The sequence below is a fragment of the Ovis canadensis genome, chromosome 12 (assembly GCF_042477335.2).
Source record: "Ovis canadensis isolate MfBH-ARS-UI-01 breed Bighorn chromosome 12, ARS-UI_OviCan_v2, whole genome shotgun sequence".
NCBI lineage: Eukaryota > Metazoa > Chordata > Mammalia > Artiodactyla > Bovidae > Ovis > Ovis canadensis.
Window position 1 is genome coordinate 60529640 of NC_091256.1, and position 20851 is coordinate 60550490.

The following is a 20851-nucleotide window of genomic DNA, read 5'->3' on the forward strand; positions in this document are numbered from 1 at the left end:
GCCTGGTGGGAGTCTGGGACCCAGCCTGGGTCCTCCTGGCCCACCCTTTCCAGGCACCTCCTTGAGAAACAGGAGGGGGCTTCAGACCCAGAGAGGAGGTGCTAGGTCCCCCTACACATCAAAATTCATTATGGAATATAAAGTTTATATCAAAAAACAAATCTACCTGAATCTATCCAGGGGAGTCAAGAGGCAGAAGCACAGGGAGACAGTTCTCAGTGTGGCCAGAAGGGCCCGAGTATGTTTCTGGAACCTTCCTAGGAAACCCCTGCACCTTCCACGAACCCCTCTCTCCCCACATCAGGACAGCAGCCCTGGTCTCAGAGCCTCCTGGGCTATTTTCTTCCTGTTAATGCCCCTTGGCATTTCCTAGGACTGGGAAGGCAACACCACCCCCCCCGCCCCCGCAGGGGAAGCCCATGGTCCAGAAGCTGGACAATGACAGGAGCACGGAGATTGAGCCGCTGTATCCTGCCCCTCCCCATCCGCATGCTGGGGAACCAGGGGCTTTGGGGCCTGACTCAAGTCTCCTAAAAGTATCTCAGAATCAGGAGGCAGCAGGTGAGAGGGGCCCTGCACTCTGCCCACATCCCTCCCACAGATGCCTCTGAGCATCTCCAGCCTCACGCCTGTGGGAGCGAGGAGCAAGCCTGCTCTGCCACGTGCCGCAGAGCAGCTCAGGCCGGGCCAGGACTTCCAAGGGCGACATGGATCCCAACGCGTACACACACACACACACATACACATACTCACGCTCGCACATGTGCGTGTGATCTGGGGCTCACCCCCTTACGTGCCCCACACTGGACAGGATGCACACACCATCCTGGAATTGTGTGACCCACTGAGAAGGAGCACAATTCTCGTGAATTTCCTGACCAAGTTCATTTTGCAGAAGCAGAAAGTGGGTGCTCGGGGAGACTGGTTCTCTTTCAGAGATGAGCATGGCAAGGGCTGCTCTCACTTCTCCAGGTTGGAGCTCAGGAACCCCGGGCACGGGATAGGGGGCCTTGCTTCCACGCTTGTAAAGCCTGTTTGTTGGCCCCCTCCTCCCACCTGCGGGGCCTGGAGGGGGAAGCTGGGTATGCTGAGGGTTCTGCAGCATCTTGGGGTGCCCTCTGCCCCGAGACAAATTTCAGATGCGTCTGTGTCAACCATTCCACCTCAAGGGCAGGGTCAGGCTAGAATGAAAAAGGGAGCTGGCACTCATCAGGTTTGTTTAAAGACAGCCTCTGCTGTCTCCACCCTGAAAGATGCGTATTCGGGGTTGGGAATGGCACACTCTTCAGACAGAGAACGTGCACAGGGTAACGCGGAGCCTTATTTGGAGGAGATAAAATATTCACCAGGACCTAGCTATGTTTTAAAATGATTATAAATTATTTTAACAGTGAATTTGCAAAGGGTTATAAAAACAGCCATAATATATTTTTTTCCTTAGATTCTAGAATTACCAGTGTGACAGCTAATGCAATAATGATTTGTTTCAAATGCCAGTGTTTAAGCTGTATAAAGCTGATTTTATACATTTTTCCAGTAGGCCGCATTGTAGTTAATGAAATTAAACACACCAATCGCATTTGTCCCCAGGGGATGAGGAACTGAACACACCACTGGTTTATTTTTTTATTAAAATAAATTGCAGCCGGCAAGATGGACTAATTGCATACAGAATTGAAAAAGAAACATTCCATTGATATAATTAAGCCAATTTTCATGGACAGAAATAGTTATAGTGGATATAAAATAAGCAAAGCCTTCACCAGAATCTGACTTTCTTCCCTTTTTTTTTTTTTCACAGAATGTTAACTATTAAACAAATATGTATCTCAGGCCGGCACACTCCTATCGGCAGCCCCAGGGCATTGTTCCTCGGAGTCCAGAGAGAGGCCGCAGCCTGGTCAGAGCACCTCCAGACCGAGGAGGACTGGCTGGGGAAACCCAGAGACAAGAGAGTGGCCAGAGCCAAAGAGGCCACCCAGAAATGCCCTGGGAGCCCCGAGAGCTCAGGAGCACTGGCCAGCCTGGAATGGCCACTGTGGCCCTGGCTGGAGCCTGTGAAGTGCCCAGATTTGAGGAACAGCGGCTGATTCCCGGCTGGACCTGCAACTGCAGCCGCCAGCCCTGTGGGTCAGTCCGGTCCACGACCACAGCTCCTCCTCTTCCCCACTGCCTGGGGGAGGGGCAGGATTACGTCCCTCCAGATTTGAGGTGGGAGTGGGGGTAGGAAGGTGAGCCAGCAGGTCCAACACCCCCTGTGTGGCTCAGGCAAAAGGCAATAACTGGGGGGCAGACAAGACCAAGCCCTGGTCAACGTTCCAGCTTTCTTGCACCTGTCCTGGGGAGAGGACTCGCAGAGCCAAGGCTAAAGACACCCAGACAAGGCCTCTGCCCAGCCCGAGTAGGGAGAGCAAAGTGGAAGAGTCCAGTCCTGGGTAGGGAAAGAATCCAGTCTGAAGGAGGCTGAAAGTAGCCAGTTGCATTCACAAGCTGTATGCACATGGATGTCTTCTCTGCTTTTTACAAATAGACCTGTTACAAGCTGACCACTGGCCCTGGGAAAATTCTTAAAACCTGATACACTTAAAAAAAAAAAATCCTTGGAATTAACTACAGCCGGCAGTGCCCTGGTGGGAGGCAGGGTACTAAACAGAAAACCCTGGAGGGCTTTACTAAAGTGACATTCAGTTTCACCATTAACTTGCTGTGTGACCTTGTCAGGTTATTTGACCTCTCTGTGCCCTGGGTTTCTTACCCAGAAAAATGGTGCCAGCTCACCATATCCTTCTCAGGGTCAGTACAAGGGGGTGAGTGAAGTCTCCCAAGTGGACCATGAACACCTCTACAGGCCCGTCTCCCCGCGGCTGCGGCGGTGACAGAAATCTAGGCAGCGGCTCAGGCTGCAGCCTGCTCTGCTCAGGGGTCTCCCTGCAGGTGCGCGCAGCCCCAGCGCCAAGTTCGGCGGAAAGCAGAGACCGCTCCTGGAAAGCCGAACCTCCACCCTCACCTCGGTTTTCCCGCACCCGCCCAACTGAGAGCTAGTCTTCCGGGCGCGCTCGCACGTATCTCGGGTCCCAGATCCGCGAAGCGACTTGGAACCGCACACGGTCTGCAGCCCTCGGAGTCTGGGCGAGGGTCAGCAGTCGGGGCGGGGGATGGGGAGGGTTGAGGAGGCCGCCCTTCTCTGTCCAGGAAATCCAGGGAGGCTGAGAGCCCTGGGGCCAGACTGCGGCCGCGGAAGAGGAGGGCTGGGCTGAGACCAGGGGCGCTCGGGCGTACGGAGCCACCGCCACCGACCCCTCGGGCGCGTGTAGACGCGGGCCCCGCAACGCCCGCCGTAGTTGCAGCGACTTTGTGCGCGGAGAACCCCAAGCCGCGGTGACTATCGGCTCAGCCCCGGGTCCTCAGGCCCCGCGCCCCCGCCCGCGCCGTCTGGAGCCCGGGACAGCCGGAGTCCGCGCCCGCGGCGAGGCCTGACTGGTTCCCTTGGCCTCCAGAAGTTTCTCTGCCGCGCGGGGACGGTGCCCCGGCAGTTCCTTGTCCTCCCGCACCAGCTACGTGAGCTGCAGCATCCAAGACTTGTTACACGGGTTTGATTCAAAACCTGATAAATTGTATTTAACGCTATTTGAAATTTTTAAACGAAATTATTCACAAGATTTTTAATCCTGGATAATTTCTGTTGAAACTCTAATTATATGGCACCTTAATTACTAGCCCAGCCCCCAAGGATCCCTAATTGCCTCCTAATTGAATAAAACAGGGGGTTAATCACACCCACGGAGGCCCAGCAAGCTGGCGAGCCTCCCCGAAGGGGCTCCTTGATGGGACCCCTGGGCTGGCCCCACCACCCACACCAGGCCTCTCAACAGAATCGCCAGATTGGGTCCCCAGTCCCGCACTCTGCCCAGAGGGGAGCTGCCTGGTGAACTGGGGCCGTTGGAGGGTGGGGGAGGCTCAGCCCGCACCTGCTCCAGGCCAGCAGCTGAGAGGAAAAGCCGACAGCCCTGAGCAGCCTGAGGTGATGGGGCTCAGTGGTCCTGAGCAGCCCCTGGGCCCAGCGGCTCCCCTTCCCCCAGGTAGCCCCAGGCGGAGGTCATGCCATGAACCCGCATCTCCCCTCCCGCAGGCCTCGTTGCCCCGGCACATCCGAGGGGCCCCTGGCCAGCCAGAGGCTGAGGGCCATCTGCGCACCGCTGCGGGGCACCTGGCCTTGGCCGCCAGCCCTGTACCCCGCCCCTCCACCGCGGCCTCCGCATTTTCGTCCGAAGCGGGGAGAGCCGCCAGACTCCCGTTGGACATTTCCTGGCGCTGCTGCCCTACCAGGCGTCCAGATGGGAGGCTGCTGTCCCAGCTCCTGGAAGAGGACTGGTGGAAGGGGCAGGATTCCCCCAGGGTGGGAGAAGGGCTAGGCCCAGCAAGTCGGGAGACTGGTCTGTTTCTGCTGGGGAGAAGGAACCGGCTGGGAGCTCAGCCTGCAGCCAGTCTCCCCAACCCTGTCACACAGACCCTTTTCCAAGGAGGTAGCAGGGGTAGCAGCCCCCACCTCCCCCCCAACCCCCATCCCAGAGGCTAGGTGGTAGCTGGCAGCTGCGAACGGTAACTTCCCAGGCCTGAAATACACCGTATCTAGGACTCTGGGGTCTGTTGCCTCCATGGGGATCAGGCCTCATGGGTGCTCTCATGGGGGCCCTGGCTGGACACAGTTTTGGGGGCACATCCTCCCTCACACAGGGTCCCCCAGCTGTGCTGTGAAGAGGTCAGGAGGGCACGATGGCTGTGCTGACCTGCCCACCTGGCTCCCAACAGCGCCAGAAACACAAAGCTTTTGTGTGCCATTTCATTTTTAAATACAGGGCAGGGACGCCTGATTTCCCACTGGCCAGTCAAGCCCCACCGAGTGTGAGGGGACCCTGCCAGATCTGTCCTCACCCAGATCAGCCTTCCCAGGCAGTTTGAGACAGAGGGCTTCCAGCAGCTGACCCATAGCCCCGGTCTGAGAGCCCCAGTGGCCTCTGCCCCTGCAACTCAGAGCCCCCAGTGAGGGCTCCAAAGGTGCTACCAGCTCACCCAACACAGACTCAGCAGGAGAGAGCCCCTGGAAAGGGGTCCTGGGGACACACAAATGAAGTTAGAGCCCCAGATACACCGTCTGGAGCAGTCCCCAAGCTCTGAATCAGGGGATCACAACATCCCACCACCACCGCAACCTGGCTGTCCTTCCATGCCTGGCACATGACTGCAGGCACAGCCCAGTGCAGCACAGTGGCCCTGTAACCAGGACCTGTTTCCCCTCCCCCAGCCCCCGACCCTGGCAGGATGTAGCTTGGAGGCAGAGGTTCCGTTGGTGGCACCAGGACTGCCCCGCTGCCCTGGGGATTCAGGTAATGGAGTCAGGCCCCAGGGATGTCTACATCTGGCAAAAATATCGTCCAAAGAAATAAAATTTCCTGGTGGACGCAGTGCTCTGTGTCCAGCAGGCAGTGAGGTCCCGTTGCCTGCCTGAACCATCTTCTTGGGGAGGGCTGGGGGCAGCTGTCCTAGCTGTGCGACCCAGGAGGAGGAGTTCCCAGAGCTCGCTGGGATCTGGGTCTGACAGACTTGCCTGGAGCTGCGTTTTCCTCCATAAGGACTCCCAGGAAAGGGAACTCTGTGCTCTGCCCTCCCCTTGAGTCCAGTTCTCCCGCCGCCGCTGAGCCAGGCTGTAGGTCGATGCCAGGCATCCACTCTAGGCCACGAGCAGAGCCAGGCAGGGAATCTTCCCCACCTGTGTTGGGTGGAGCACACAGAGAGCTGTGGGCCAGACCGGCGGGTGGGGGACGCTCGGAACTTTCCCGCGGCCGCGCCGAGCTCAGGGAGCCGGCCTCTCGCTTGCAGCGAAGGCCGGGCGAGAATTCGGCCGCCTTCCACTTTCTCACTCCACCTTCGGGCCGTTCCTCAGGGAGTCTGACCCGGGCGGCCTGCCGCCGGGGAGCCGAGTCACTGAGAAGATTCGCGGTGCACAAACAGACCCCGATATACACACGAACACGCACACTCCACGCGTCTTCCGGCGGACAGGTAACACACACACAGTCCAGCCGCACCAGCCACTAAACACAGGGCCTCTTTCGCACCAAGAGGGGCCAGAGGTCACAGAAGGCCAGGGAGGCCGAGGCCAGGAGCACTTGGCACAGGAGACTGGAAACGGGCGCTTCAGCGAGGGGCCCAGCGGCCGCCGGCGGGTCCAGGGGCGTCCTGTGGAGGCTGGAAGTTGCTTTTCCCCCGCGGGCCCGACGCGCGGCCTACAACTGGGCGTGGAGCGGGGGCTGTCGGGTCGAGCCAGCCGACCACCGAACCGAGAGGGTAGAACTTCTTCGGAAAACTGCCGTGAGTTTCGCGCCCCCTGAGCTCATGTTTGGGGGCTCGGCCCTGGGCGCTGCGAGGCCCGGCCGGGCAGGGTCTGGCCCAGGAGGAGCGGACTGATCGGCCTGGTGGTCCCGCAGGGATTCCCAAGGGGAACGGGTCCCTCAGGGATTCCCAAGGGGGAGCGAGTGGGCGGGCGGCCGGGGAGGAGGGGGCGGCGAGAGCTGGAAGCGCCGAGAACGCTCCCGGCGACGCTCGCCGCTTCGCTGCAGCCGGGCCGCGGCCGCGCTTCGGGAGCCGCGCTCGCCGGGCCGCGGCGCCGCTGCCCCCACCTGCCTGCCTCTAGGGCCGCAGACCCGGACCGGTGGGCCTGGCAGTGAATGGCGCCAGCAACCGGGGCGCGGAGGGTGCGCGGGCGGCCCTAGGCGCCGCGGCGGGCTGCGGGGCGGGCGGTGAGCGCACCCGGCCGGCGGCGAGGACCGGGACGGCGGCGGGCTGTGCGCGCGGAGCCCGGGGCTCGGCCCGAGACGGAGCGAAAGAGAAAGTAAGACCGGGGACCCGGCAGTCTCGCCGGGGGCAGCTCAGTCCCCGCCGGGCCTCGGGGCTGTGCCAGGCGAGCGGTAGCGGGAGGGTCCGAGCAGGGCCGAGATCGGGGTGGCGGCGGGGAGGAAGGCGGCCCGGTGGGGACCCTCCTGCTGGGGGCACCGGCGCCGGGGCGGCCGCGCGGGCAGCCGGAGCCGCAGAGAAGCGCCCGCCGCCGCACGGGGCACCAGTTGGGAATAAACTTCACGACCACAGTTCCAAGCCCAGGGAAACATCTCCATTTTGCTCTCCCAGTGGCTGTGGCTATCCTGCCGACAACATCCCTGCCTTTGCGCCCGCGGAGCCGGGTGGGCGCCGGCCCGCGCCCCCTCCTCCGCCCCCTCCCCGGCTCGGGGTCTCCCTCCTCTGCGCCCGGCTGGCGGACGCCAAAGGCGGTGCTCTAGCGCCCACTATTTCAAAAGCCCGGAATATGATTTGACCAGGACTGAGAGCCACTCGGAGAGAGAGGGAGAGAGCGAGCGAGGAGGAAAAAGTTGCTCTCCCCTTTCGTCAACTTTTCACTAACTTTCGCTTTTCGCTCCCCTCCACCCCCAGCCCTCCCCCTCCGCCCCCCTCCCCGGCCCCCACCGCGCGCCTCGGGTTCCCGGGCCCGAGCGCCTGACACTGGGGGCGGGGGGGGAGGGGGTTCGGCGAGGAGGGGGCCGGCGCCTTCGGGGAGCGCGCGGGCCCGGGCGCCCCGAGCCTCCGCGCCGAGCCCGGCCGCCCTGGAGCGCGGGAGGCGGAGCAGCCCCCGGGCCGCGCGGCCGATCCGGGGGCCGAGAGCCTGAGGCGCGCCGGCCGCGCCCCGACGCGCACCCCTGGCCCGGACGCCCCGGCCCGCGGCCCGGGCCCGGCGGCGCGGCGCGGCCGAGCGCGGGAGACTTACTTTTGGCTAGCTTCCTCGCCCTCGCCTTGGATCGCATGGTGTCGGCTCGCGGAACCTCTCTCCTCCTCCTTGAGTCCAGAAGCAGCTACACACTATCTTCATCTCCCCAGCATTGTCAGTTTGGACACCTTCGCACATGCGCACAGAGCACTCAATCTGACACCCCTCGCCGGGGCCAAAAAAACTTTGCAATGTATTCATCGTCTTCATCGTCGCGCCGCCGCCGCCGCCGCCTCCTCGGCGCGGGATTGGGGGGCTCTCCTCGGCTTTCCCGGTCTTCACCTCACTTATCTCTCACCCCCCCCGCCCCCTCCCTCCCTCCCCCCCCCTTTTCCGCGCAGCTAGGAACTGGCCCTTTAAGAAAACATTCCGTGCTCTGCGCTCCCGCCCGGGGCCCGCACCCCGGACACTTTAAAAAGACCCAGGTGGCCCCGGAGGCGAGGTGACTCCCCCCCCTCCCCTGCGTCGCGTCGCGCGGCTGCTCCCGCCCCAGCTGGGCCGAAGATGGAGTGGCGGCGGCGTTTGTCCTCAAGACTTCCTTGGATCTGGGGGCAAACGCGCCAACAGTTCGGACGCGGGTCTGGCTGGTTTTGCTTCGTTTTATTGCATTTTATTACTAATTAAAAAGCTTCGCGTTCACCGTAGTCCCAGCCCGCTTTCCTCCTGGCTCTCCCCTCCGCCCCTGCCCCTGGCTCGCGATCTCCAGAACCCGGCTCCTCCGAAGCCCCTTTCAGGCCCCGCCGCCCCCCTCGGGCCTCCCCGGCCCCCGCCCCCTCCCCTTCGCCCCCACCCAACCGCTCTAGCTTCGGGCTTCGCGGCTCAAAAACAACAGCGGTAGCGCCGCCAGCTCCGCGCTCAGCCACTGCCCGGGCCGGCGGGCGGGACTCGGACCCGCTGCCCTCGGTCTCGCGCAGAGCTGCGGGGAGCAGCGCGCGGGGCACTGGGGAGGTGGCGTCCGGGCAGCCGTCCCAAAGCCCGGCGCCCCGCTCCTCGCCTTCCTCCGGCAGGCCCGCGCTCTCCTGCCTCCGCGGTCCCAGGTGAGTACCCAGCGGCGCGAGCGCCCAAGCTGGGCCACCTCGAGCGACCGGAGCCTCTGGGGACACGTCCCCCTCGCCTCTCGCGGCCCAGGTGCGTCTCGGGCTGGAGAGCGGGCGGAGGAGCAGGTGCCGGAGTGCGGGTGGGAGCCAACTGGGTGAGTGTTTCTTCTGCCCCGCAGCCCTCAAATTCGGAGGTGCGGCAACGAAGGGGCAAGGCTGGGCGCAGGCCGGGTGTCCGGGCCCAGGGCCCTGGTGGGGACGGTGAGAATTGCCCTGTCGAGCATGTTTGGGATTCAAGAATGAATTGGAAGCAAACGGAAGAGCTGACATCCCCGCGCCCTTTCAAGTACTGGGGTTCCGCCAGTCTCTGGGACTTGGAGCTGCCGGCAGAGTCAGCCTGAGCCGGAGAGGGGTCCTGGGCAGCGGTGCGGGTCTCTGTTTCTCCGAGGGGGTCCGGGCGCGCCCCTCCCCTTTGTTGTGCAGTGAGACCAGTGGGGCCTCCTCTGGGATCTACATTCGGAGCCCCATGCCCTTGCCATAACGAACGTGAACTGGCAGTGTCCAAGGAGCTAACATGAGACCCTAGAGTCCTAGCAGAGGCACCCTGATGGCGAAGGGTGCATGGCCCACGCTACCCCAGAGGAGAAGCCCGAAGAAGCCCCGCTTGTCAAAAGCTAGCGGCAGTGTCCTGGGCCTTCCGCCCTGGCCTCTCTGTAGTCCGAATTGCTTCCCTGCCAGGATCCCAACCCCGACAGAGCCCCTACTGCTGGAGGGTGTCCAGTCTGGAGCCCCTCACCGCCCTGGATGGAGAAGGCACTCTCCCCGGCTCTGGTGCCCACCAACTGCCACCTCCACTGTTTCCAGCCCTCGGTGAGTGTTGCCCGTGGTGGCAGCGCGGAATTTACCTGCAGCTCAGTCTCATGGCCCACCCGCCTTTCGGCTGCTTGTCCCCCACCCCCAGCCCTCCCCCTCGTCCTGTCCCAAACCCTGACCATCTTTCCTAGGGAACTGGGCAAAGAACCGCTGGGATCAGAAGGCTCCTGGGCCTTGCTACTGGCCCCTCAGGGGCTTGCAGGGGAGTTTGCACTTGCAGGGGGAGTAGGGCATGGCTGCAGGTCCTAGTGGGCTCAGACCTTCCCTCTGCCCAGAGTGTGTGAGGGGAAGAGTCGCTGGGAGAGGGAGGAAGGTGGCTGGAGTCCTTCATTTGGAACTGTCTGCCCCACCCAACCACCGCAGGCTCTAGCCAGAGCAGAACAGGGCTGGGCACTGGCCAGAGAAAACACAAGGTCACCCTCATACCTCCGCACCCCATATTCTCCCAGCTCCTTTAGGCCAAGGGTGCTACAGTGGCTCCTGTGAAGCACACCCGCCTGCTGTGAGGGTCCCTTCCCCACCCTGATCCCCAACTTTGCACTGTTTCTCTCACCCTGAAGGCCGGGCAGGACCTGAGGTCAGGAAGGCCCAGCTTCCTTCTGGGGGTGCTCCAGCTCACTCAGGACCTCTCCATGCTCCCTCCCTCAGCTCAGGAGGTGATTAAAATTGTGGAGCACCCTTCAGACTCTGGGATCACACCCTCCCTCGACAGCCAGCCTGCCAGCCCAGGGAAGGAGGGTAGGTGTCCTGCAGAGAGCCGTTTGGTGCCCTTGTCTCTTTCCTGTGGTCCCCCAGGGCCCTGGAGGGTCGGGAGGGGCTCAGCTCAGAGCCTGCTTGGGGAGGGGTAAGCTAGCTATCAGGGATGGCCAGGAAGGCAGCTGAGGTACTGACACCCCCCAGGGCACTCTCTCAAATTAGCCTTGTCAACTAGAGAAGCACCGGCAGGCCGTCCCCAAGGCCATGGCCTGGCCTGGCCAGGCCCTGCCCCCACGTGGTGAGACTTAGACCTGACCAAGAGCAAGCAGGTCAGGCTTCACGGAGAGTACTGGAGAGTGAAAGGGTGGAACAGAGAAAATCAGAGACAGGTCCTCCGGCAGCCAGCTCCATGTCCTGCCCCCCTTCCCCGCCACTAACCCCTCCCTGCTGACATGAGGAGTCTTGGGGAAACAAGCCGGGCCAGTGGAGGCAGAAGATGGGCAGTTTTTATTTCGATGGTACTAAAAGGTTGAAAGGCCATTTTTCAAAGTGAGCTAAGCTTTGGGGATTCTCATGACTGGTGCAGGGACTTGGGGACCCCGTGCTGGGGTTTGGGGTACAGAAATGCCACCCATCCCCGTCCCTGGTGCCCTCCTCAGGGGCACTTCCAGCTTTGTCAGACCGTCTGAGGGCGGATGGGGTGTGGGCAGCCGTGTGCTCTACACCCTATGAAGTTTGGGAACAGACTTCAACCCTGGGGTCTAGGACATGGGAGAGGGACTTTTACCAGCAGCTTCTGCCACAGTCTAGAATCCTGCTTCAACCCAGAGCTCAGCCCACTCCCAGCCTTCCCAGCAAGAGAGGAAGTGTGGTTGGAGACCCAAGACCAGATGAACTCCTTTGGGAAAAGGCTGGGTTTGGGAGGGAGCAAGTGAAGTTAGTACGGCAGGGCTGTCAGAAGCCTCTGTGGGCCTGGGGCTCCCAAGAAACCCAGACTAAGACGTCATGCACTCCCAGGGGCCACACTGCGGGGCTAGAGGGTCCCTTTGCTCGCCAGGAAGGGGCCCCATGCCCACTTGTGGAGGCCTGGTCTCTGGAGAGGAGGTCCGTATGGCGAGGTTTGTGTGCCTGGAGGTGCAGGGTCAGATATGCCCAGCTGTCCATTCGAGGTCTTCAGGCCCAGAGAGCCCCTCTGCTGAGTGCGGCTGGGAGGTGGGAATGGGCAGCCTACGAACCAGATGCAGTGACCCTGCTAGGTTCCCCTCTGTGCTCGCTGAACTTGACCACTGGCTTCAGGTACTTAGTCTCCCGGCTCCATCAGATTCCAGGTCAAGTTTTGTTCACCCTCAGATTCTTGCTCTGAAAAACAGTAGCTGGGGAAATAAAAGCAAGCTCCATTAGTTTTAAGCTGGGGCTCCTCTCCGAGTTCCAGAGCTGCCCCAGGTGGGGGTCCAGACCGCCAGCCTTGGCCTACCCCCAACTTTGGGCCAAGCGTCCAGCTGAGACAGAGGTCTCCCTCTCTGGGCACATTCTGCCCAGAATGGGAATGGCTCCTATTTGAGCAGCAGGAGGAGGAAGACCACGAGGGACACTTAGGGACAAGCAGTATGGTTCCCAACTACACAGAAAAGAAAGCAGAGATGGTCTCGGAGCCCAGCAGGGGACCCTTCGGGGACTGAATGCCTTCCAGCCTGGGGTGATCAGGGTTTGGTTCAGCAAGGGGGTGGGGGACACAGACAACGCACAGAGCCCTTTCTTCCCCAGCTGGACCTCCACACCGGCCTGTCATGGGTGCTGCCCCAGCACTGCGCCTCACCTGGAACCACAGGCACCTCCCTGGACCCTGGGGCTGATATTTCAGGCCCCTGTTTGACCCTCTTCCTACCCCAGACCAAGACGCACTCGCTGTGACCCAGGCAAGGTTACAGGACAAAAGGACACAGGTCCTGATTTCTGGCCCAACGAGTTCAGACGCCATGTGCCAAAGCCTTCCTTCTGCAGCTCAGAGCAGATGCCTCCTGGCCGGGCACCCACACCAACTCCTGGCTTCTAGAGTGGGTTGCAGAGAGGGTCCGGACGCTTCTAACCAAGACTTCCCGGGAATGTGAACCATGCAGCAGATGCCGAACAAACCCCAGATGTTCGGATCCGGGGCAAGGGGACGCTGTCTTCTGTACATGGGCTGCCTCCTGGGAGGGCCTGCTGGTTCTTCTGCCTGGTCCTGGAGTCCTGGCCTGGGCGCCACCGCTCAGGAACGCAGGTGCCTGGGAATCGCAGCTGGGGACTGCCCAGGCTTCGGGAGGAGGCGTTTAACCGGGACTTTCGTTTTCTTTCTTTCTTTCTTTTTATTTTTTTTAAGAGATTGAGGCTGTGGGCTTGACCTCCCTCCTTTGAGCCATGTGGGAGATGGCTCTGGAATGCCGGCCCAAACTGGCGGCCCAGGAAGCGCAGGAGGCGCCCGGCGACTCCTTCCCCGCGGCGCGCCAAGCGGGCCGAACTCCGCGGCTGAGTCGCGCGGCTCCACTCACCGCGCGCGGGCTCGGGCTCTGGCCCCGGAGAGCGGTAAACGGAATCGGTTTCCCACGGTCTCTCCCTTCATCCTGGGGCCTTTCAAAAGCCGCTCACGAATTCCGTCGTCCAGTTTACGCGGATTCTGAGCCTCGCGTTCACCCCGCGCCACCTGGAAAGGGGACCCTCTCACCGTCCGCATCCCCGGGCCGCCCGCCCGTGCACACGGGGAGCAACTTCGTTCCCCTGAGAGCCCTGGCCCCGCGGCGCGGGCAGAGCTCCGCCCGGCAAAGGTGGCACTGTGGTCGCTCCGGAACGCTACCCGCGTGGACGCGGCCGCCACCTTCTGCTCTCGCTTCTGGCTGCGCGCGGGCAGAGCCCTGGAAACAACGAAAACGGCGAGCAGCGTTGCTTTCCGGATGTCGGAGTCCCGGAAGCCTCTGGGTGCCAGCCGGTCCTCCGCGTCCCCAGACGCCCCAGAGCCGAGCTCACCGCCTGGCCGCCGGTACCGGAACAGACTCCCCCAGTCGGCTTGCCGGCAATCCACGCCTCGGTTTGCAAAGCCCTCTCCTCCGGACCTTGGTCCCTGGCCCTCCCACCCCGACCCCGTTAGTTTGGAAACCAAATTTCTCCTTTGGTCCCGCTGCAGACGTGACCCCGGAGGAGGAGCTGCGGGGAGATGCTTCTTCGAGCCTCAGTTTCCCCACCTGTGCAACGGGGCCATATGTTCCTGAGCCCTTCCCGGGGTTGATGTGGGATTGGCGGGGAGAGAGGACCTGGAAAACGCCCGACGGGGCCCAGTTCTGCCCACCTTTTGGGGCCAGGTTTGCGCCGGTGGGGTTCAGCTGTCGTGCACAGACTAGAAGGGGCCCAGGTTGCTCCTAGCGATCGCCGCCCTCGCCCATCTCCTCCATCTCCCCCCGCCGCCCTCACCCCGGAACTCCCCTCTCCGCGGGCGCAATGGTGGAGGTGTGAGGGTCCCGCTTGGCGCCTAGGCGTCTCCGCTCAGCCTCTGGCTGGGTTGTTGCTCGCCCTGGGCGGTTCTCTCAGGTTCCTTTGAGGCCCCGGGTGCATAAAGATTTTAAGGCAACAGGCTTCTACTCTCGGGGCGGTACCACTGGCCACCCCAGATCTCGAAAAGGGTGGGTAATGGGACTGCCCCGGGAGGGGACAGGATTCCAGCTGAGCTCCTAGAAAGGAATTTACCGCCCCCCCGCCCCCGGGCCCCATATGCCGCGGTGGGGGGGGGGGGGCGGTGGCGAGCGTGCCTGGGAGGGGCACTGGGGCATGACCTTGGGTTTAAAGATCAGCCTGGGGACTTCCTTGGTGGTCCAGTAGCTAAGAGTCTGCCTAGCAAAGCAGGGGCGCAGAGCCGATCCCTGGTCAGTGAGCTAAGATCCCACATGCCAAGATGCAGGGCCAAAAGATTAAAGTTAAAGAAAAAAATATCAGCCTTAAACTATGAAGCTGAGCCGTAAGGGAGAGAATTGAGGGACTAGATGCCTTCATTCAGGGGAGGGGCATGGCCTGCTCAAAATGTCCTGGCTGCTCACTGCTTCTGGACAAGACCATGGGAGGGTAAGCGGTGGGTAATCGGGTGGCCAGGGGGGACCAAATGGACACACTCTCCCCAGGTCCCTTTTACCTGCTACTAAACCAGTCATTGCAGGAAGCTCTCTTGAACAAGCAAGAAAACAGAAGAGCCCAGGATCGCCCCAGGCAGGGGAAAAAATTACCCCTCGTGCTGCCTGACCCGAAGCTGATGGAATCGGTCGAGGATTCCTGTCCCTTGGGGCAGAGCCGCCTGCTTCTGCCTCAGGCACCAAGAGCCCACAACCCTGGGGCTGCAGGGAAGGAGCAGGCACTCGCAGCTCTTGGCTTCGCTGCCCCTGCCAGGACTTCTCCACCTCCCAGGCAGTGGGGCTCCCTCCCCCTCTGCCCTCAAACATCTGCAGGAGGTTCCCTGGTGAAGGAAGGACCAGTGGTGGCCAGAATGGCAGGTCAGGGGACCTCACTGAGGACTGAGGGACTAGGGTAGCAGCCCCTCACTCACGGGAGCCCCCCCACCCCCACCATGGTATCAGTGAAGTTATTATGAATGTCCTGCCGGGTAGGGGGCAGCAGAGGGACTGCCTGAGCACTGCCCCTGCCACTCACACATGACGCCCCCTGCTTCCCTTCCAGGACAAGCAGGCAGCTGTGGGGGGGGGGGGAGTGGGGGGGGAGGTGTGGGCGGGGGGGGGGCAGGGAGCAGATCAGAGGAGCTTAGCTTAGTCAGAGCCAGAGGCTTCCCCATTCTACCTGGGGCTCTGGGGCAGCCCCCCACCAGCTTCCTGGGCATCCCAGTTTCCCACAGTATAATATGGAGGCGAAAAAATGGGTGTTGGGCATAGTTGCAGGCAAGTGTGCTGCCTGGTGCCTCCTGGGAGCTCAGGCGTTTTGGAGCTGGGACGGCTAGCAGCAGGGTTCCCTGCACCCTCTGACCCCTCCTCTCCCAGAACCAAAGCCTGTCCCTCGGGCTCTGACCTGGATTCATGGAGGGCTGTTCCTTGCTCCCTTGCGGGACACAGAGGGCCAGTTGGACCAGGATGAAGGACAGGGCTCCTGGGAGCTGTGGGTTCCCTTCCCCCTGCAGCTCTTCATGGGTTCCCAGAGTCAGGCCCACCCTGCCTTCAGTGCCTCTCACAGGCACCATGTGCCTGCTGAGAGGCCAAGGCTCTCAGACCATGTGCAGACTTTTCATTTATTCATTCAATCAGAAGCCGTGGTAAAGCTGGGGCTCCTGAACTTACAGTCACACGGTGAGAGCTGAAGTGAAGGCTGTTTGTTCCCGCACACCTGCAGCTTCCAGAGCATCTTACTCTGCCCTCCCCCTGCTCCCCCGGAGTCCCAGTGCCTGGGACTGTGCTTGGAGCTCAGTGAACGAAAGAATGAATGAATGAAGAGGGCTGAGTGAGTTGAAAGTGACCCTGGGATCCCCGAAGGCTGATCTCAGCCCTAGAAATGGGGGAGGGGAGGTCCAGGTGACCTTCCCGGCCGTGGCCACGGGGCCACAGCCCTGTCCTGAGCGTCCTGTCCTCTGCCTTTCCCCACCCTGCATCCAGCAGCCTGTGCCAAGTGACAGGGGTGCAGCAATGAGCAAACCACCCAGATGCCCTGATGTGCAATGCACGATTTGAAAAAGGGAAGACCACCTGCTCAGGGGTGAGTGAGTGGGTGGGGTCAGCCTTGTGCTGGGGACAGTGGACACTGGCAGAAAGAGCATCCTCAGGAGACATGTGGTCTGTCCCTCAGTTCCCTGGCCTGGAGTATGGAGCCCCGGGGGTACTGGGGCTCCAGAGCCAGGCAGGGTGCTGGCTGCTGCCCCAGTCACTCCCACCCTTGGGCTCCACCCCAGTGCATATGGCCCTAATCGCACACCGTGGGACCACAGTAAGGAGACACTGGTGCTCAGAGGAGCGAGAACTTTCCTGGGAGGCACAGTGGGAGTCACCTGGCTGACACAGAGCCCTGCTCCGGGCGACCCTCAAAGGATGTCTGCAGTGGGGGGGGGTCTCCATCTGGGACCTTTCCTGGTTTCATGCCCTGCCAGAATTGTGAGCTCCAAAGGGAGATCCTGATGATGACTGAGATGTTCATTTGCCTGTGTCCAGAAAGACTTGGCCACCAGGCTTTGTATTTCCTCAGAGTCTAGCTGTTGCTGGAGAGTCAGGACCCCTCTCAGTGTGGGCATCCCAGGGCCATTCTGGGGCACAGACCAGTGGCTTTGGGGGCCTGGTGTGGAGCCGACATTTCAAGTAAGTCAGGCTTAGAATCTGGGCTTCTGGGAAGAAATTCCCAATCATGAAATGTGTCATTTGAAAAAATATATGTGTCAGTTAAGTGTGCACTGAGCCTGGACCACATGGGATAGGGTTGTTCTAATAAACACGAATAAGCCAGTTTTCACATTAGAGAAATAACAGTTTCAAGTAGAAATGTGGTGCTTTTAAAAGAGGTTAATTAATAAACAGCAGGTAATTGTTCATGGCACATGGTGGCAGAGGGTAATTTTCATTTTAGAGGAGAGAAGGCCCAAATGCCCCCCCAACTCAGATTTTTTTGTGTAATAATCACCTTGGCTTCACCTCCGCCTTTAATTTTTACAGCTGGAGCTGTTTATCATCGCTCCAACTTTCACTAAAAAGGAAAAACTATCACTTAAACAAAGCCATTGAAAACTCAGCATCATATGTGGATTTCTTAACATAAATAAATCATACAAACCAAGATTTATGTTCTCCCAATGATGTCATTCGCTGAAGGCTGCCTTCCCAATCAAATCAGCGGTTAGTGACTCTCCTTTTGTGTGTGTGTGCTTTTTGCAAAATAAGAAAAGCAGTGCTGGCATCCTGGCTGCTCTCTTTCTCTGCTCCGCCCAGCACATCAGAAAGGTCTCTCCCTGCATCAGCGCAACCGGTTCTAAACGGTGAGCACGGATTCAATGCCACAGATGGCATTTCAAGCCTTTGTTTTTGAAATGCAGGTTCTAAGTTGAAAGACTGTTAAGGCTTCCTGAAGGATTTGCTCAGACTCCAGCAGAAGCTGGGGGCTCTGGGGGTCTCTCAGAGCCTAGGATGAGTTTCGCTGCAGGGTCATCACGTTGAAATGAGCGAGGACCGCGACAGGCACCCGTGATGGGGAGATGAGATGTGGTCGCTCCGTATAGTGGAGAAGTGTCAGTCACAGCAAGGAATGAAGCCCTGATATGGACCACAGTGTGCACGAAGTTGGTGAATGAAGTCAGTCAGAGCAGGTCACGTACCATTCCATTCTACCTTTGTAGAATGCCCCTACCACGTCCAGGACGGGCAAATCCACAGAGACAGAAAAGAAACAAGTGGTTGCCAGGGTAGGGGAGAGGACGTGGCAGGTGACTGCTTCCTTGGCACAGGGTTTCCTCCTGGGAAGATGAAAATGTTCTGGAAACAGACGCCCACTTTGTTTATTTACTAAAGTCTTCCTTGTTTTTTTGATTTTATTGGCTGCACCAGGTCTTAGCTGCAGCACATAGGATCTTCATTGCAGTGTGCAGGATCTTTACTTGCAGCATGCAAAGTCTTCGTTGCAGCATGCAGGATCTAGGGGTCAAATCCGGGTCCTCTGTGTTGGGAGAGCAGAGTCTTAGCTACTGGACCGCCAGGGACATCCCAGACAGCCCACTTAAAAATGGAGACTGTTGTGCTATGTTAATTGTATCTCAATAAATCTGTTATTTAAAAATCACTACTGAGAACATATGTTTAAAAAGCTTTATGTTCATTTTAAAGTTTTTTCCGTTTTGAAATGATCACACAGATGGGTGAGTGTGTAAGACTGCATGTGCACGCCTGGAGTGTATGACATGAGCACTGGCCCCAGCTCCTGGGTGAAGCATGAGCTTGTGATAATTTTTCTTCAAAGTTCTCTGTATAGCCCCTTCCCCTAACTGCATCCCCTTCAACCAGACCAGAGGTACCCAACCCACAGGTATTTGTGTTAACCATCTCCTTGACTTGTTTTCCAGTTTTATCACCCAAGACAGATTCCTGAAAATGGGAGACCAGCCACAGAAGCTTCAGTTCAGTTCAGTTCAGTCACTCAGTCGTGTCCAACCCTTTGTGACTTCATGGACTGCAGCACACCATGCCTCCCTGTCTATCACCAACTCCTGGAGCTTGCTCAAACTCATGTCCATTGAGTCGCTGATGCCATCCAACCATCTTATCCTCTGTTGTCCCCTTCTCCTGCCTTTAATTCTTCCCAGCATCAGGGTCTTTTCCAATGAGTCAGTTCTTTGCATCAAGTGTCCAAAGTATTGGCGCTTCAGCTTCAGCATCAGTCCTTCCAATGAATATTCAGGACTGATTTCCTATACGATTGACTGATTTGACAGCATCTTAAGTTGAAATGACTGAAGAATGTTGAAATACCCAGTAGTGGGTACATGAAGCGTAGTGAATCCAAACCGTGGTGTCCTCCTCAGCCATGGAAGGGAGTGGAGTCCTTGTACCCTCTACGGCACAGAGGGCCCTTGAAAACATGGTGCTCAGTGAGAGAAGCTGGTCACAAAAGGCCGCATGTTGTAGAATGCCACTGATACAGAGTGTCCAGAATAGGTAAGTCCAGAGAGACAGAGCACAGTTCCGTGGTTGCCTAGCTGTGGGAGGAACAGCTGTGGCATCTCAACAGGTGAAGGTTTCAAGTTCGGCTCCAGCCCCAGGTGTCGACAGGAGACCTTCATTTGGAAGCCAACAGCCAGCAGGAAAATAGGGCTGACCTGGTGGCTCAGCGATAAAGAATCTGCCTGCCAATGCAAGAGACACAGGTTTAATCCCTCAGTAGAGAAGATTTCCTGAAGGAGGATGTGCTAACCCACTCCAATATTCTTGCCTGGAAAATTCAATGGACAGAGGAGCCTGGTGGGTTACAGTCCATGGGGTTGCAGAGAGTAGAACATGACTGAGCACAGGCACACACACACACACAAGGTTAGGTGCCCAGACCTCGCAGTGTAGGCGATAAATCCATTCAAGAGCATACATTCATTGTATACCTACTATTTGCCAGGGCAGTCATAACCTCAAGGATATAGTGTGACTGAAACACAAAAGCTCCCCCCATAGCCCCGCACATCACCCAGCTCCCTTTCTCATGGGGAGGCAGTGACAAGCCAGATTCAGCAAGTGGGAGGCTGCACTGCTATGGAAATAAGGAAGAGAGGTGAAGGGTCAGGGGTGAGGAGGGTGCAATTCCCAGGAGGGTGGCCCAGGGAGACTTCTCTGAGATGGTGGTGTTTGAGCAGGGATGTGAGTGAGTGAGAAAGTAGCCACGTGTGCATCGAGCAGAGCAGCATTTGCACAAAGGGAACAGCCAGTGCAGAGCCCAGAGGTGAGAGAATCCAGTGCTGGAGCAAAAGGAAAGAGGGAGAGGGAAAGGAATTCAACTGGGGGCGGTGGGCTGGAGGAGGCTGCAAATTGAGGTTGCGGACAGAATTAAGGTGATTAATCAGCTGATCTCAAAGTAGGGCGAGCATCTCCTGGGTTACGTGGCTGGCTGCCGTATCTTTAAATGTGGTAGATGGAGCAGAAAGATTCAGACAGACTTGGCTTTGCTCGTGGGAGGGGCCAGGAGCCAAGGAAGGCAGGCAGCATTTGTAGAAGATGGAAAAGACAGGAAAATTTGTTCTGGACCCTCCAGAAAAGAGAGCAGCCCAAGCAATAGTGCCTTGATTTCCACCCAACAAGACTCATTTCAGACTTCTGACCTGCAGAAAAGTAAAATGATACCTCTGTGCTGTTTTAAGCCACCGTGTTTGTGATAACTTGTTGTAGCAACCACGGGAAACTCATACATGAAGGAGCAGGACCTTCATCCATCTGTGGTCAAGACAAGTGAGGTCATGATATAGGTCTGAGCCAGGCTCCCCGAAGTTAATCTGGGGAACAGTGGCTGTAGGCATACTGGTCATGATGGTCCTCACATCTGATTCCTTATTCTCTCTGCTCTGATATGGCCCATGACATCCTGCCCATAGTCACAGTCCTTGAAGCTCTATTATTCCCTGAGGAATTATTCCTCTGCATCTCCTGCTCCTTAGTGCTTGTATTTTTCTGGCTTACTTTCTTATTTGGGGTGGAACACATCCTTTAGTAACTTCTGGTAAACTGGAAAATACATTTTTTAGGACAACACATGTCTGGAAAGGTCTTTCCTCCACCATACCAGAATGCTAGCCTGGCTGGGTATAAAGTTCTAGACTGGAGATGATTTTCATCCAGAATTTTAAGAGTTTGGCTCCATTGTCTTCTTACTTCAAAGGTTTCTGTTGAGAAGTTCAAGGAGATTCTGTTTCCTTATGCTGCACACGTGACTTGCTTTTCTGTCTTTGGAATCTATAGACTCT

At 58.8% G+C, this 20851-nt stretch overlaps 3 protein-coding genes across 8 annotated transcripts in view; 2 read left to right on the forward strand and 1 right to left on the reverse strand.

Annotated features, from left to right (window-relative positions):
• The window catches only part of PRDM16 (PR/SET domain 16), a 338117-nt gene extending 329918 nt beyond the window's left edge, over nucleotides 1-8199 (reverse strand). For all 4 annotated transcript variants that reach the window (XM_069544868.1, XM_069544867.1, XM_069544866.1 and 1 more), the window contains exon 1: nucleotides 7814-8199. In XM_069544868.1, coding sequence (XP_069400969.1) covers nucleotides 7814-7850 — 37 coding nt within the window. In that variant the 5' untranslated portion in view covers nucleotides 7851-8199. The remainder of the gene's footprint in view (nucleotides 1-7813) is intronic.
• Nucleotides 8005-14017, forward strand: LOC138415837 (uncharacterized). The gene is made up of 7 exons (XM_069544383.1): nucleotides 8005-8055; nucleotides 8155-8255; nucleotides 8307-8391; nucleotides 8617-8850; nucleotides 9589-9720; nucleotides 10284-10461; nucleotides 12184-14017. Exons 1-7 carry the CDS (start codon nucleotides 8005-8007, stop codon nucleotides 12270-12272), a joined length of 870 nt encoding a protein of 289 aa, XP_069400484.1. The 3' UTR covers nucleotides 12273-14017.
• LOC138416113 (uncharacterized) lies at nucleotides 12239-18192 on the forward strand. Of its 3 annotated transcripts, XR_011247545.1 has the most exons (6): nucleotides 12239-12679; nucleotides 12779-14927; nucleotides 15687-15879; nucleotides 16032-16131; nucleotides 16615-16724; nucleotides 17076-18192. XR_011247545.1 is itself a non-coding variant. In XM_069544871.1 (2 exons), the coding sequence occupies exon 2, from the start codon at nucleotides 12817-12819 to the stop codon at nucleotides 13810-13812; it is 996 nt and encodes a 331-aa protein (XP_069400972.1). In that variant the 5' UTR covers nucleotides 12239-12679; nucleotides 12779-12816; the 3' UTR covers nucleotides 13813-18192. The 3 variants fall into 3 exon arrangements, 1 of the variants encoding a protein (XP_069400972.1); XR_011247544.1 differs by having other exon boundaries at nucleotides 16615-18192; XM_069544871.1 differs by having other exon boundaries at nucleotides 12779-18192.
• Nucleotides 18193-20851: the final 2659 nt, after the last annotated feature.

Excerpts from the sequence above, each read along its gene's own strand:
- LOC138416113 (XM_069544871.1), top strand. The coding sequence starts at position 12,817 with ATGTGGGAGATGGCTCTGGAATGCCGGCCCAAACTGGCGGCCCAGGAA.
- LOC138415837 (XM_069544383.1), top strand. The coding sequence starts at position 8,005 with ATGTATTCATCGTCTTCATCGTCGCGCCGCCGCCGCCGCCGCCTCCTC. Across the intron at positions 8,056-8,154 it reads GCCGCCGCCGCCTCCTCGGC|CTAGGAACTGGCCCTTTAAG; the intron begins GCGGGATTGGGG and ends TTTTCCGCGCAG. Across the intron at positions 9,721-10,283 it reads TCCACTGTTTCCAGCCCTCG|GCCGGGCAGGACCTGAGGTC; the intron begins GTGAGTGTTGCC and ends CTCACCCTGAAG.